The sequence below is a fragment of the Nycticebus coucang genome, chromosome 10 (genome assembly GCF_027406575.1).
Source record: "Nycticebus coucang isolate mNycCou1 chromosome 10, mNycCou1.pri, whole genome shotgun sequence".
Lineage (NCBI taxonomy): Eukaryota > Metazoa > Chordata > Mammalia > Primates > Lorisidae > Nycticebus > Nycticebus coucang.
The window spans coordinates 82,710,097-82,726,995 of NC_069789.1; the positions used below are offsets into that span (position 1 = coordinate 82,710,097).

General features: G+C 39.8%; 2 protein-coding genes across 2 annotated transcripts in view; one reads left to right on the forward strand and one right to left on the reverse strand.

The window, feature by feature from the left end:
* Nucleotides 1-7,964, reverse strand: part of AXDND1 (axonemal dynein light chain domain containing 1) — a 109,178-nt gene extending 101,214 nt beyond the window's left edge. The window contains exons 1-3 of the mRNA XM_053604119.1: nt 7,804-7,964; nt 5,188-5,360; nt 4,025-4,128 (exon numbers count right to left, since the gene is read on the reverse strand). Coding sequence (XP_053460094.1) covers nt 4,025-4,128; nt 5,188-5,360; nt 7,804-7,900 — 374 coding nt within the window. The 5' untranslated portion in view covers nt 7,901-7,964. The remainder of the gene's footprint in view (nt 1-4,024; nt 4,129-5,187; nt 5,361-7,803) is intronic.
* NPHS2 (NPHS2 stomatin family member, podocin) overlaps nt 1-16,899 on the forward strand; it is a 216,566-nt gene that overhangs the window by 136,442 nt on the left and 63,225 nt on the right. The window lies entirely within an intron of this gene.

Sequence of the window (16,899 nt, forward strand, 5' to 3'; positions counted from 1 at the left end):
GCACTCTCGTGAGATTTTGGAAGTTGAAGTGAGTCAGAAACAATTTTTCCTGCCCTGTTTTCCTGATTTTGCTGACGGTATCACATAAAAATGTTTTTTCTGAAGTAACATTCTAGAATCCATCCTCCGGATACCCAAGTCTGGAGAGGCAGTGTGGTAACAGCAGTGACAGTAACAGCCTCTTGATTTCAGCTACCCAATTTTTGGGTCATTGCTAACGGTATAGCAATTTTTCTTTATTGAGATGTAATTCACATACCACAAATTAATTCCTTTAAAGCAGCAGTCCTCGGCCTTTTTGGCACCAGGGACTGGTTTCATGGAAGACAATTTTTTCACAGATGATGGTGGGGGAGTGGGAGGAGGCAGAGCTCAGGTAGTGATGGGAGTGATGGCTACTGGCTATAAACCCAGAGGAAGCTTCAGTCTTTTGCCTGCCACTCATCTCCTGATGGGCAGCCGAGTTCCTAACAGAAGCTTTTTGGCACCAGGGACTGGTTTCATGGGAGAGAGTTTCTCCATGGGAGGCGTAGGAGGCAGGACAGGAGGTTGAGCTCAGGCAGTTACGCTGTGCAGCTCAGTTCCTAATAGGCCACGAACGGGTACCAGTCCACACGTGGGGACTGGGGACCACTGCTTTAAAGGTACAATTTACAAGTTTTTAATATATTCACAAATGACAATTTTTTTTTTTTGGTAGAGACAGAGTCTCACTGTACCGCCCTCGGGTAGAGTGCCGTGGCGTCACACAGCTCACAGCAACCTCTAACTCTTGGGTTTACCGATTCTCTTGCCTCAGCCTCCCGAGCAGCTGGGACTACAGGTGCCCGCCACAACGCCCAGCTACTTTTTGTTTTTTTTGCAGTTTGGCCGGGACTGGGTTTGAACCCGCCATCCTCGGCATATGGGGCCGGCGCCCTACTCACTGAGCCACGGGCGCTGCCCACAAATGACAATTTTTAATATATTGTCAAAGTTGTATGAATATCACCAGTATCAATTCCAGAATAGTTTCATCACCCCCCCGCCAAAAAAATATCTCATACCCATTAACTATTGTTCTTTACTCTCTCCTCCCCTCAGCCTTTGGCAACCACTAATCTACTTTTTGTCTCTCTGGATTTGCCTATTCTGGACATTTTATATAAACAGAAACACACAGTATGTGTGCCCGTTTATAACTGGCTTCTTTCACTTAGCATAATGTTCTCTGGGTTCATTCTCAATGTAGTATGTATCGGTGTTTCTCTCCTTTTTATGGATGAACAAAATTCTATTTATGGATACATAGTATTTTGTTTATCCATTCATCAACTGACAGACATTTGGGTTGTTCTTACTTTTTGGCTATATGATTAATGATGATGTGAATACTTACAGATAAGTTTTCATACAAGACCTGTTTTCAGTTCTCTTGGATATATAGCTAGGAGTAGAATTAATAAGTCATAAGGTAACTCTGTGTTTAACTTTTTTTTTTTTGAGACAGTCTCACTATGTCGCCCTCAGTTGAGTGCCATAGCATCACAGCTCACAGGAACCTCAAACTCCTGGGCTTAGGCGATTCTCTTGCTCAGCCTCCCAAGTAGCTGGGACTTACATGTGCCTTCCATTAACACCTGGCTATTTTTTTTGTTGTTGTTGTTGCAGTTGTCATTGTTTTATGTGGCCTTAGTGTATGTGGCTGGTGCCCTACCCACTGAGCTACGGGCACCGCCCTAGACCAGTGTTTTTCAACCATTTTTTATCTCACAGCACACTTGAACCTATAGTTAAACTTCCCCAGCACACTTAAATTATGTTGATCAAAAAAGAGTAAAAAGGCCGGGTGCAGGGGCTCATGCCTGTAATTCCAGCACTCTGGGAGGCCAAGGTGGGTAGATTGCTTGAGCACACAGGTTCAAGACCAGCCTGAGCCAAGAGCAAGACCCCACCTCTAAAAATAGGTGGACATGGTGGCAAGAGCCTGTAGTCCCAGCTACTAGGGAGGGTGAGGCAAGAGAATCGCTTGAGCCCAAGAGTTTGAGGTTGCTGTGAGCTATGATGCCACAGCACTCTACCAAGGGCAACAAAGGAGACTCTGTCTCAAAAAAAAAAGAGTAAAAAAAAGAATATACTGGGCAGTGCCTGTGGCTCAGTGAATAGGGAACTGGTCTTATGTACCAAAGGGTGGTGGGTTCAAACCCAGCCCTGACCAAACTGCAACAAAAAATAGCCAGGCATTGTGGCGGGTACCTATAGTCCCAGCTACTCAGAAGGCTGAGGCAAGAGAATCACCTAAGCCCAAGAGCTGGAGGTTGCTGTGAGCTGTGACACCACGGCACTCTACCGAGGGTGACAAAATGAGACTCTGTCTCTTAAAAAAGGAAAAAAAAAGAACATACTTACTGTGCTTTGAACTTCTTTTGACAATAATATAAATAATAATCTTTAAAAATTTTCTGGTACACCATTTAAAAATCACTGGTCTAGAGGAAGATCCATTTCTGTGCATATTTGGGTTAACAGAATTCAGTTCCTTGCAGTTGGAAGACTTAGATTCCTGTTTCCTTGATAGTAATCAAATGAGTTATCACTAAGAAGCCCCAGTTTCTAGTGGCCAAGTGCATTATTTTTGCTGTGTTCCCTCTTCTTTCATCTTCAAAGCCAGCAATGGGAGGTTGAAGTCTTCTTCACTCTGTCTCCTTCTGTCTTCATCTCTCTGACCCATTTGACTGCCTTCTTTTTCCATTTTTAAAGATTCGTGTAATTAGGCTGGGCTTACCCTAATAATCTAGGATAATCTCTCCATTTCAAGGTCCTCAACCTTTATCATATTTGCAAAGCATTCTTTGCCACATACAGTATGTATTCACAGGTTCTGGGATTAGAGTGAGGATGTTTTAGTGAGGGGGCAGGTTTGTTAAGGAGGAAGCATTACCCTGTCTACCTGATCTTCACATTTTAAAAACTCCAACTCGGAATTCTCTTGACATTAAAAATTTAATGTCAGCCTCTTGCCACATTCAGATATAGCCAATTAATTTTAGAAAATACTTCAAACAACTCGTAACTATGAATTATTACGACTAATAATTATAACCATGACCTGAAGACACAAAATTAAATACCAATACTTTATGACACTAAAGCCCCAGGATATAAGATTCAACAGGACAAGTTTCTGCACTTTTTCTTGCACTGAGACCTAGATGAATAATAACACCTTGTATGTAAGTAGCACTTGCAGATTTACAAGTGCTCTTACATCCATTACCTCATTTGTGCTTTATAGTATCCTTTGGAGACCCACAAAACTAAGCAAGCCTATTATTCCCTTTTTATGGATGAGAAAATGGAACCTCAGAAAGACTAAATAACCTACCTAAGTATGGTAAGTTTAAACATTTCTTTCACAAGTGACATTTAAGCTAGGGGCATGCATGAAACAAACTGATTTGTGGACAATATATAGAAAATGAGCAGGTCTCAATCTTAACAGGGGAAATGCTGACAATTAGAATATTTTTTAGAAATTATATAAAAACAAAAAATAGTACTTAGTGATCTGATCGGGAACAGTGTAAATGTTAAGGTTTCCCTTTGATGAGAACCAGTAATGCTTTTGTTTTTCAGGGTTTTCCATACCATGATGCTAAGTTACCTTGCTCTTTCTTCTAAGATATGCAAAAAAGATATGTACACAGATAAAAGAGGTAATAAAGGCATTTTCCATGTTGGATTTTATCCCTTTTACTAGTGTACAAAAGGTAACAGGAGAGGACAGGGACAAGTATACAATGATATGCATAAAAATGTAAATAATCCAAAACTATGTAAAGTCAGCACCTATTACTATCCTACCAATAATAATCTTACACAAAAAGAAGGCCTGTGGGCCTTTCCAATTGTATTCTGATTCATCAAATATACTGCAAGTTTTGTAATCTATGATTTTTCCAATACTGTCCCCCCAAGGCAATCATACAAAATGAGAACTTAATTCTATTTATCTGCATCTACCCCCACTGTCTTCCTTCTTTACCTTCCAGCTCCTATTATGGAGACGGGTTGGTCTATCAGATATTTAAATTTATTCCTTCTAATAGGGTGATGCCAGACAGGGTCTATAGAGCGTGGAAGAACATTCTGGAAAAAAGCAAAAACAGTAATGTACTTTGGTCAAAATTACTTAAATACATTACTTAAACATTAATTTTTAATTCAACTTGTTAATATGTTGTTTAGGATATCGCATCCTCATTTATAAGTGACATATGTTTGTAATTTTCCCTTTATAATAATATATTTTCTCCAATTTTAGTATCAGGTGTACCCAGATCAAGCAGAATGATTTTGAAGTATTTCTTCTTTTGCTATTGTCCATAAGATTTGGCATGATCTGTTTTTCGAAATTATCTTTTACTTTTATTTATAAATATTAGTTGTCTATTTTTGATACTTAAAAAAAAATAGAAGTTAACTGATGACTCCATACTGAATCTCAGAGTCAAAGCATTCTATAATAGACATACTCTTATTTGACAATGTGAATGTTACTTTGCATTATTATTATTATTGCTTAATATTTCGATGTAGCAATTGTCAGATTCCTTTTCTGAATGTATGTTTGTTCGTTATTTATGAGGTTTTTGTTTCTAGTCCTTATTTTAAACATTGTTATTGTTATTAAATTTTAAGCCTTTTTAATTTTGTGAAGGCAAAAAAATGGAAACCTAATAAACACATGTATACGTAAAAATTTAAAAAAAATTTTTTTAAAGCAAAAACAGATGACTATCCAGCAGAGGGCGCTCTAATCAATAAAATCTATTCTTTATTTCTAAGTACAATAATTATATTAAGGGCCTTTGGATACTCTAAGAAAAAAGCAGAATTTTTGTTTAATAACAGAGAAAGACTAAAACTAGACCAATTCTATAGTAAATTAAAAATATTAAGACTAACAGATCATTTCCACGGCACTCTACTGAGGGCCACAAAGTGAGACTGTCTCTAAAAAAAAAAAAAAGAAAGAAATACTCAACAGCCTTGGAAACATTCATTCAAAAGATTTTTCAATCTAAGAAATTATTTTAACAAACATCTTAAAATGATCTGGAATATATAACATATGCTCAATAAATACTTAACAAACCAGATACCAAAAGGTATTCCCAAGTACTCTACACAAGTACATACATATACCTGTGGGGGTTTGGCTTTCTTAGGAGGCAGTAAGTTTTCAGGACAAGGACCAGCATTGGCTGCAGAGGTTAAAGAAAGAAGAACTTCCTCAGGAATGAACTCATTTTTAAGGGAAGTAGGAAGGGGTTTTGAATGATCCACCATATTTTTTTTCTCCCTTAGTTCAGGAAGTCCTAAAAAAGTAATGGAAAAAAACTCTTATTACAGATTTTTGGAGTTAGAAGGAGCTTCCCACACTGCTTCCTTAATTCCATCTATGTTTCTTACAAAAACAAACATTGCTTCTCGTTGACAAGAGTAACAATATTTAAAACACTGAACATCATATAGTCAAGAGAACATTACAGCTCATCTAGCTCATCTAGTCTTTCTCTATTAGTGAGTATCGTCCACCCCACCCTACACACTTTACACTGCACACAGGTTCAAAAACTCAGGTACAGAGATGACCCTGCATTATTCCCCACTCAAAGTTGAAAATCAACTCACCCTACTTGCTCAGTAACCTGGGATAAACTCATGATGAGAAAGAATGTCTAGGCTTGGTGCTCATAGCACAGTGGTTACAGCGTCAGCCACATACACTGAGGCTACCCAGGCCAGGGCAGCTAAACAACGACAACTGCAACAAAAAAATAGCCAGGCGTTGTGGTGGGCGCCTGTAGTCCCACCTACTTGGGAGGCTGAGGCAAGAGAATCACTTAAGCCCAAGAGGTGGAGGTTGCTGTGAAGTGTGAAGCCATGGCACTCTACCCAGGGTGACATATTGAGACTCTGCCTCAAAGAAAAAAAAAAAGTCTATTTTCCCTTTGATATGAAAAGGACAGGATGGCGCCTGTGGCTCAAAGGAGTAGGGTGCCGGCCCCATATGCTGGAGGTGGCGGGTTCAAACCCAGCCCTGGCCAAAAGCTGCAAAAAAAAAAAAAAGAAAGAAAGAAAAGGACAAAGAACAAAAACAAAAAAACCTATTCTTACCCAAACTATCAAATTAGTAATTTTTCTTACATGGATTCTAAGGTGAGAATCTTATAAAATGGAGGCATTTATAGAGTGGGAAGATTTGAACTGAGTTTAAAAGTAAAGGTGGAACTGGGATTGTTGGAAATGAAGAGAGTGGAACAATCTGAACAAACTGGTGGAATAAGAACCATAAAGAGTGTTCTACTCAGCTTGACTAGGACAGAGGAGTTATAAAGGTGGGTTGTAAAGCTAATATAGGAAAAGTCCTCCTATAAAGTCAAGTAGAGTTGGGTTGTCATTGTCCTTAATCTATGCTCCTCACGTAGTATAGTTTACATCTATTTCTATAAAGAAGTACCTCGTAGCATTGAAACTTCTTTTTTTTTTTTTTGAGACAGAGTCTCACTATGTTGCTTTCGGTACAGTGCCATGGCATCACAGCTCACAGCAACTTCAAACTCTTGGGCTTAAACAATTCTCTTGCCTTAGCCTCCCAAGTAGCTGGGACTACAGGCGCCTGCCACAATGCCTGGCTATTTTTTTGTTGTAGTTGTCATTGTTTAACAGCCCGGATGCAAGTGGCTGGAGCCCTAACCACTAGGAACCAAGCTATAGGCACCAAGCTTGAAACTTCTTAAGGTTTATATTACTAAATCTCTCTCTCTCAAGAGCTTGGAATAAAGTTAGAACATCAAAAGAACTAAGAGTTTGAGGTTGCAGTGAACTTAGATGATGCCACTGCACTCTAACCAAGCAACAAAGCAAGACTCAATTTCAAAAAGAAAACAAAACCCAGAAAAAAAAAAAAAAAACTAGGGGGAAAAAAAGGATTGGGTGTACAATTTTCCCCAAACACAAGGTGAAGGTAAGAGTGGAGAAAGTTTCAGCATAATGGGGATAAAGATAACATTAGTTGTCTCTAGTACAGATTTGCATTTATCCATATATGAATGAAACTCTTGAGGAATTACTCTCATTTAGAAAAATTACTAAAATTGGCATGTTTTACTAAACTGCATGCATTTCTCTTATCTACACTGTTACATTTTTAAAGTTCTTTAAAGTCAGAGAGAAGAAACCAAATTTTTAAAAATGCTGTTTCATACAATTATCAGTATTTAAAATAGGGTGAATTTTTTTTTTTTTTTTTTGTAGAGACAGAGTCTTACTTTATGGCCCTCGGTAGAGTGCCATGGCATCACACAGCTCACAGCAACCTCCAACTCCTGGGCTCAAGCGATTCTCTCGCCTCAGCCTCCCGAGTAGCTGGGACTACAGGCGCCCGCCACAACGCCCAACTATTTTTTGGTTGCAGTTCAGCCGGGGCCGGGTTTGAACCCGCCACCCTCGGCATATGGGGCCGGCGCCTAACCGACTGAGCCACAGGCGCCGCCCTAAAATAGGGTGAATTTAAAACAATAAAAAATTCATCGTCATGTGAAAAGAATTATAAACATGGTCCTTGTGTGGAGTAGTGCACCAGGACTCTAACTCAAAACTACTGTAAAAGGAATGAGTTCTGGTTTTATTTAAAGTTGTGTTAGGAAAACGTAGCTAATTTAGGTACTCTAAATCTCAGATTAAGAAAAATGGTGAATGCATTGTGATTTCTGTCTATCGCTACAATGGTTTGTCTGCAGGATCCTGGAAGGTTACCTCTCATCACTTCCTTAGCTACAGACACTTTTGACTTTTTGCTCTCAGACGTGGACGCAGAGTTTATTGGTATGGAGGATGCTTTCGGGAAAGGCATAATAACAATGCCTCCTATCACTCTTCAGTAATTTGAAATATTCCTCCGGAAATCTAACTTATGAACAAATCAGCGCCGTCCTGGGACTTGCAGCCTGCCGCACCGTCCTGCAGACAAAACAAAAACAACCCAAAATCAGGGCACACGTTCAGATCACAGTTTAGAATTCATCTAGCATGGTTTATCTTCTTTGAGGAGACCTCTGTGTTCTCCCAGATCATCTGAAGCGACTGAGAAGCGCGTGGGTGCGTCTGGGTCCGGACGCTGGCGGGGAAGGACGCGCTCCGCCCGCCCACAGACCGCGGCCCCCGCCCCGGTGCAGTCACTGGCTCTAGGCCGGCGGGCCCGGTCTCCCGCCTCCCCTGTAAGCAGCGCTCGCGCGCCCACCAGTTCCGTGAACTCAGGAGTTCCGCAGGGTTCAAACTATTTCTCATTAAAAGTGACAGGAAACCGACACCGGGGATGCTCTGTCCGGCAAACTGTTTCGCGCCAGGCTTCCTCCGGTCCCCTCGCCTTTTCCCCGGACGCCTATTTCTGTCGTCATAGAAACGGAAGACCCCGACCCTTAGCAACCCTCAACGGGGGCTGCCTTCAGCGGTGCCGGCGGCAGAGGGAGAAGCCAAGAAACAAACTCCCTAACGTCGATGTTTGAAGTCACAGCATAGGTTCAGTAACCATAGAGAAATGTTTAATCGGCTCGTAGTCACGGAATCCGAAAGTGTCTTGGTGCCGGGGCTTTCGGCCGCCGGAGGAGCCAGTGCGCAGGCGCCGGGGGTTGCCCACGGGGCGGGCTTGTGTGACTGCGGACCCAAGGTGTCGGGAGGTGGGAACCGGGTCTCTTTAAAGTTGTTTCAGTCTCCCTATCCCTTTTTTGTCGTTGTTGCTTTGCTCATTTTTTATAAAAACCAAATTCAGGAGGAAATTGAGTAATCAAAAACTTGAGTTGCCCTATTGCGTAAGTTGCCCGGTCCTTGACATTTAGATCACGTCGTCCTTGTTTTGCATTGGCAGAATTAAGGCTCTGGTTTCCAGAGTAACAGCAGTGAGAAACATGGTCAAAGTGTTCAAAACACAAAATCTCCTTGCTCCCTTTGAACTCCTTTAATCGCACATTTTTGGCATCTAAGCAATTTACCCTCTCCTGTCTAGTTTTTGAAAAAATTAAAATACACCCAGTTTATCTTAACTGGCAAACATAAAAACAAGAGATGAACAGAAGCAAGGCAATGCTCAAGTAGCCTTCTCCCTCCTCACTGATGTTATATAGTTTGAAACCATAACCATGGCACTTCAGAGTCCCCCAAACTCCAGTGTCAGTTCATTACATAGCTTATCAAGTTATGTAGGGAAGTAACTAATCTTTTGTATTCTTACCCTAGTTAAAATTAATTAGGGTATTAATAGAGCAGATAGAAATAAGTTAACACACTTAAGAGATAACACAAAAAGTAAAATCTGTAGGATATGGGGAGTGATTAGATCTGTAGTATGGAAAAACAAAAAAGACATCAAAGGTTACTTCTCATTTTCTTGGCCGGGGCTGAGTTTGAACCTGCCACCTCTGGCATATGGGCCAGTGCCCTACTCCGTTGAGCCACAGGTGGCACCCCTAAAAGTTACTAATCATTTTCCATCCCATGCAATGGTATGGTGACCTACTGCCATTTACTGAAGCTGGGAACAGAGGAAGCAGACCAGGTAGAGGAGGGCGTTGGAAAGATTCAATTGAAGACATACTCGCTTTGCAGCACCACTGAGACTTCTGGGTGGAAAAGAAAGGCAATTATTTGTATACGCACACACAACATATACAGGTCTGAAACTCTCAACAAAGGTCTCAATTAAACATAAACAAGACTATTACAATAAAACATCACTACTGAAAAATAATTGCTACTCTTGGGAAACTCTTCTCCTAATTTTTAGTTATACCAAGGGAACCCTAAAATGGAGTAAAGTAAAATACTATTGAGATCTTTAATGGAAAACACCATAGCAAAATGTAATATTAGCAGGTAAAAGTTTTCCTAAATAGAAAACATCAAGGCATAGTGATGGTAAAAGAATCAGATATGAATAGACCAATTGTGCATGTCGGTGACCTCTGTGACCGCTCAATGCCAAGTAATAATAGGGTCCTCCAGGGCTTCAGGTGGGAAAACATTACGATAGAAGGCAGTGTTAGCACCAAACATACCCAGGTTGTTTGGGGGAAAAACAAATAGTATGCTTTTGCATCAAATCTTTTTACCAACTCATTTCCTAAGCATGTAGGCAGGGATTATATACACACCTGCAGACACTTAGAGCATGCACGGTGCCCTGAAGAAGACTGAGTGGGAAGCAGGCTGGTATTTGTATTTCAAGTTATTAAAAAACAAAGGTACCAGTTAGAAACGTTTAAAAGGAGACACTAAGAAATCTAGGCGCTGCTCAGCTAAACTTTCCAAGGGAGAAAGCAGCTTCTACTGTTGCTTCTGCACGAGTCACTCCTAAAACTGAAATGATGCCTCAGCCTTTTAGTTCTGTGTCATTCAATTCACACATTGGTAAGCCTACAGGACAAATTATGCTTTTGCCTTGTTCATGTGTGTATCTTCAGTGACAGTACAGTATGTGGCACAGGGTTGCAGTCTGTGAGAATAAATTCATCTTTCTCATCATACACTAAGCTGGGCGTCTACAGAGAGCAAATCGCAGTGATCGTGGCCAACCCTGAGTATGCCACTCCATGACTGTTTCCTCACTTATTTACAAACTGTTATACCAGTTTTGTAAGTCAGATGTATGAACTTAGTTGAGTCCAAATGTAAGCTAAGCCTAAAAGGACAAGGCCCTCAAATTTTCATAAATTTGTCAAGAAAAATCGCCACAATGGCTTTGCCCCTACTTGGCCCAAAAAATGGGCATGATTTCATTTCTGAAGGGATTTCTCCCTTCCCACTTTCTCCCACAGCAGAGCCAGGTGAGTTACAGCTAGGCTATCAAGAGAACTATACAGCACTTCTTGACTGTTGGTGTAACATGTGCTTCTGTGGAAAGGAATGCTGCAGTTATCAGCCAGCCTGGTGGCTCACCCCTGTAAGAGGCCAAGGTGAGTGGATTGAGCTCAAGACCAGCCTGAGCAAGAGACCCCTCTGTACTAAAAATAGAAAACTAGCTGGGTGTAGTGGTGCACGCCTATAGTCCCAGCTACTTGGGAGGCTGAGGCAAGAGAATTACTCAAGCCCAAGAGTTTGAGGTTGCTGTGAACTATGACACCATGGCACTCAACCCAGGGTGGAAAACAAGAAGGTTGCAATGTGAAGTATTAATCGTAATAGGTTCCTGTAATGCCAGTGTTCTTATTCAGAGAGATGGGACAGAAACTCAGGCATGGAAGGCAGGTGCAACATGGCTTTATTCAGCTCATGGGCGGCGGGTGAGCAAGCTTGGGAAGTCCGCCTTTATTCAACTTCTGGTGTCAGAGGAGCTGAGTTACATAGGAAGTTCACATTCTGTGATCCACAATCGGCACACACACAGAAGTCTTGTACACCTTTATATCCAGGGGAACAATAATGGCAGCACACCAAGCATTAGATGAGCATGAGTTCACTGTACAGAGTTATGGCTCTCTAGGAAGCCATGGCACTTTCCCATGGGTAAGAAAGCCTAGACAACTTTATCTTGTCCTATACCCAAGGCCATGGGTGAGAAAGCCCAAACAACTTTTGTCTGTCCCTACAGTTCCTAATATGAGTAGCTAAAAGAATACCTGAAACCAGGTAATTCATAAAGAACAGAAATTTCTCAGTTCCCAAGCCTGGGAAGTCCAAGGTACCAGTAGATTCAGGTTGTTTGTTGAGTTACATCCTTCACAGGGAGGGAACACTGTCCTTACATGGCAGGAGGAGGAAGGGCAATTAGGCCAAATGCTGTCAGAAGGGCTGACCTGAATCCCATTTATAAGGGAGGAGCCCTCATGTCCCAATCACCTGTTAAGGCCCCCACCTCAATACTGTCCCACCGGCAACACCTCAGAGAGGAGATGTTCAAACAATTAACACAGTAGAAGCAACCTAAATTGCTTCAAAACTTGTTTTCCCCTATCTTGTCTTAAAAGGGATTATTTCCTGGCCAACAGATTTTTTACTTTTCATTAGAAACCCAAAGTCCATTTCTACCCACTGCTGTAGAGGAGTGGTGCTTTCTTAAATACACTTACAGGTTTATTTTCTTTCTTTTTTTTTTTTTTTAATTTTTACAGTTCTTGGCTGGGGCCGGTATGAACCTGCCACCTCTGGCATATGGGACTGGCGCTCTACTCCTTGAGCCACAGGCGCCGCCCCACTTACAGGTTTTTAAAGGCCAAGAACAAAAGGAATCAAGCACCAAATCATTACCACAGAAGATAGGAGGCTGACAAGTCAGTGTTGCTACTCTTCTTGATGCAAGTACAAAGTCACAACTGGGCCCCAGAATTTCTTTGTAATCTGTAACACAGCTCCCTTCCATTAGCCTGGACAAGAAAGTCCAGTTTTTTCCCCTTTCTTTTGGCCACATTCAGCATATAAAGCTATCTGACATTGTGATGAAAAGCATTCATGAACGTGAACCATAGAGCTAATACTAAATGCACTTGAAGTTACTTCTAAAACAGCAGGTTTTTTCCAAATATATTTATTTAACACATTTTTCACATTTGCAGTACTTTGCCACTTTGTGTGTGTGTATATAAGTTTAAATTCTTTAAGTAATTGCTAATATAATACATATTAACGAAGTATTGGCACCAGGGATGAGACAAACAAGAACTTACAAGAGAGAATAGGAATTCAGGAAAATAGCAAACAGGAATGAATTAGAAATTTAGTTAATATGAAAACCTTTGAAAACAACTTTATGTGATGTTTCTGTTGCTCTCAGAACATTATGGATTAACATACAAACTGGAAAGATGCAAGCACAGGAAGCAGCTTCTCTATCTCACATGGCAGAGTCTTCAATGGGCTTTCAGCTCTCTGCCCACCCAAGAATTGGCACGTTTGCACATGGGAATTCAAACTATTTCAGAGAGTATGTGACTGGGTGCATGAACTGCCTATTTCAAAAGGATTTAAAACAAAGTACGGCTACTGCTTCACTGAGAAACACACCACAAAGCATGGTATACTATCTATCAGCTTAAAATTTAGCAATCTGTTGGAAGGGGCTTATTGACACCAGAAATGTGAATATATTCATGTATAAATAAGAGAGGACTTAGGAAAAATAAACATGACAGGGCAGTTTGAGGGTTTTTTCTTAAATGTTATCACTTCTGAAATTAACTCCCTTCCACAAGTCCAAATTAGCTATTGAAGCCTTTATATTTTATCCCCAAAAAGGGGAAACTTCATTAAGGGTTCAGTAAACTGTATAGGTTATACTAGCTCTCTTCCTAACCTAAAGCTTATCAATTTTATTACTGATTTTCAAACTAGATGTTAAATTTAGGGTCAAGAAGGAGGGCACTACTCTCTCCGATTCACCCTGAGTAGCTATTTTTTAATCTTCTCTTTAAACTGGGCTCATATGTAACAATTAAATGCTGTACTACCTGATAAAAACTTTAATGATGTTAAAAAGGAATCAAATCCCTACATAAGCTTTACTCATAGTATTAATTTTATTCCTCAAAACATTTATGTCCCAGTTCCTTCAGTTTCAGTCAAAATTCTTAAAGATAAATAACATACATAAATAACACAGATCTTTCTGTGAATAGTGTATAGCTATACACTATACATAGCGAAATTTTGCCCAAAATTAGTAAGCAGGTCAAATTTATAACCAGAGTATGAGCTATCTTCCATTAAGAAATTTATTCTGCCTTTTATAATTGTAAGCATTCTCTTTGTAGAAATAAGGCCTCAGTAGTCTCTATCCCGTCCATAAATCCTAAAACTTAAGTGTACACACTAGTTGCACACATTTGACATAAATACCTAGGTAACAGGAGACGCATATTTCTTTATTTTTGTAAAAGCTAAACATGAACGAGTACCTTTAAAACTTTTGTTAAAAATTACCAGGTATGGCTTAGCACCCATAGTCCCAGCTACTTAGGAGGCTGAGGCAGAGAATCGCTTAAGCCCAGGAGTTTGAGGTTGCTGTGAGCTGTGACGCCACAGCACTCTAGCCAGCACGACATAGTGAGACTCTGTCTCAAAAAAAAAAAAAAAAAAAAGAGCAGGTAAATCCTATTGTGCAGTAATCTAGTATATCAAGGTCCAATGCTGATATCATCCTGAGAGTCTACTTCAAAGTACAGTCTTGGGAGTATGCAGCATTCCAGACATTCACATTTTTAAAAGATACCAATGAGTCAGATAAGGATTAAGGTTTAGAATTTATGGAAGCTAGGGATTTGCAATACTCCTATGAGGTAGTTATTATGCCCATTTTACAAATGTGGAAAACTGTGGCTCTGACAAATTAAGCAACTTTCCCAAAGTCACATTGCTAATAAGTGTGGCGCTATCTTAATCAAAACCCTATGCTTTGTTCATCGCACCAGTACATTACAGTGTATTTTGGGGGGGGGAGAGTAAGTTTGCCAAGCAAGAAGGGTTTCAGGCTCATCATCACTATCTCAAACAAAAGAAGGTATGTTTTATCTGTTTTGTGTGCTGGGCTTAAGTCTAACATTTAAAAAAAAAAAAATGGTTCCGTGACTAAAAGTTCAAACTGCTACACTGTTATCAGGCCACCTTGATACTACAGAGTTATCTGACCTTCATTATTTTTTCTTATACAAATGAATGTTGCTCAAAGGTATTTAACCCATTCAAAACAAAGACATTTTCTTTGCACAAAAGACCTCTCAGCAATTAATACATTATATCTTTTTAGGCTGTGGAGACCAAATAACCAACTTTTAAATACATGATGTTTTCTATTAGACTTTAAGATAAAATTTTTTCAGGCAAGTATTTTAAAATTACACTGTAAATCGTCTATACTAAATGAATTAGCTCTACGACATAACCTATGTTTGCAAATATATTGTACTTTCTTAACCTGCTAGTTTTCACCTACCTATATCTTGCAACTAATGAAAAAGGAGAAAACATTTACCCTGCTCCTTTGCTTGCAAATGTTAAATTACTGACAGGTTAAAAGCAGCCTCAGTTTTCTAATTTAATTATAACATGAGGCAAGCAGCTTTACCTGCACATTACAGTACATTAATCCACCAAATAACAAAATAAAATTCTATTTTGCTTCATTATTCAGGATCGAGAATGAAAGTATCTAGCAAATTAATCCCATGCATAAATGTATATAGAAGATCAAATTAGAGAGGTAATAAGAAAGAGAAACACATATACTTAATTGTTCTGTTGGATAATACACCCCAAACCATGGTTACTATCATTAATACTTCTTATGAAAAAGAAATTTAAGCACATTGCTTTTGAGAAGACAGAATCATCCTATAACTGAAAATAATTTTCACTATTACCAAAATAGTGAAAAAAATAAATCATTCTTCATGAAACATATTAGCAAGAGGTTTTAGGGGGTTTTTTTGTTTGTTTGTTTGTTTAAATAGTGTAAATGATGGTTTGAAGAAAAGATTTTTGCTAAAAGCAGACCACAATCAGATCATGGCTATCAAACCAGTTTCTGTCATAGAAAATGGCCATCTCTTTAACTGTTATAAATGTTTCTGCAAATTTCTTTAGGATAGTATTACCACTCTAAATTGTACATATCATTTGCTGTCAATCTCAGGGAGAAAAATCACTAATAAAGGAAAGTGCAGAACTTTTAAAAACTAGCCATTGCTGACTTGGTGGCTCACATACTCCCAGAACCTGGGAGGCTGAGACAGGTGGATTGCTTGAGCTCAGGGGTTTGAGACCAGCCAGAGCAAGACCAAGACCACTGTCTCTTAAAAAAAAACAAAACAGCTGGGCATTGTGGTAGGGCCTGTTGTCTCAGCTACTCTGGAGGCTGAGGCAAGAGAATTGCTTAAGCCTAAGAATTTGAGGTTGCTATGAGCTGTGACACCACAGCACTCTACCAAGGACAACAAAGTGAGACTCTGTCTCAAAAAATAAATAAAAGCTAGCCATTATCAGCTAACCTATGCAGGACTCAGAAACACTACAGAGAAACAAAGTCCTGTTGTGTAAGTACACATTTACAGTACTTAACAAAAATATACACCTAAAATTCCATTCTCTTCCTTCAGAAGATTGGCTTATTCATATAACCAAGTCATAGACCAATCTGTTCTCATTATCTTTAAAATGAAGTTATGAGTTCAAGTAACTCATTCATTTTAATATTTATGAAAAATGCCAGAAATAACCATCTATTAAAGCAGTCTTGTGCGGCACCTGTGGCTCAGTGAGTAGGGCGCCGGCCCCATATACCGAGGGTGGTGGGTTCAAACCCAGCCCTGGCCGAACTGCAACAAAAAAATAGCTGGGCGTTGTGGCGGGCGCCTGTAGTCCCAGCTGCTCAGGAGGCTGAGGCAAGAGAATCACATAAGCCCAAGAGCTGGAGGTTGCTGTGAGCCATGTGACACCACGGCACTCTACCGAGGGCAGTAAAGTGAGACTCTGTCTCTACAAAAAAAAAAAAAAGCAGTCTTGTTAGAAGGTTATGGTTCCATTACAATTACAATACTATTGTCGCAGAACATTACTGCCAGAGAACATTGAATACCTTTTTACAAGTAACCTCCCTTGAGGTGTGCTTGTGTTTGTTTAAGTTGCATTTGACGTTTAAAATCTGCCTAAATTTATCTGGATCAAAGACATGGTGAATAAAATAGGTGAGTAGGCTGGGTACTTGTGGCCTAAAGTAGGATGTGTCTATTTAAAAACTCTACTTACCTTCTTCTAAGATTCAAAACTGACTTTAAAACAATTCCAAACTGTACTAAGAGGCCCTCCAAGTAACAATAATCACCTGAATAATTCATAAGTCTCATTTCTTTGGGTAGAAGGTAGGTTTGTGAC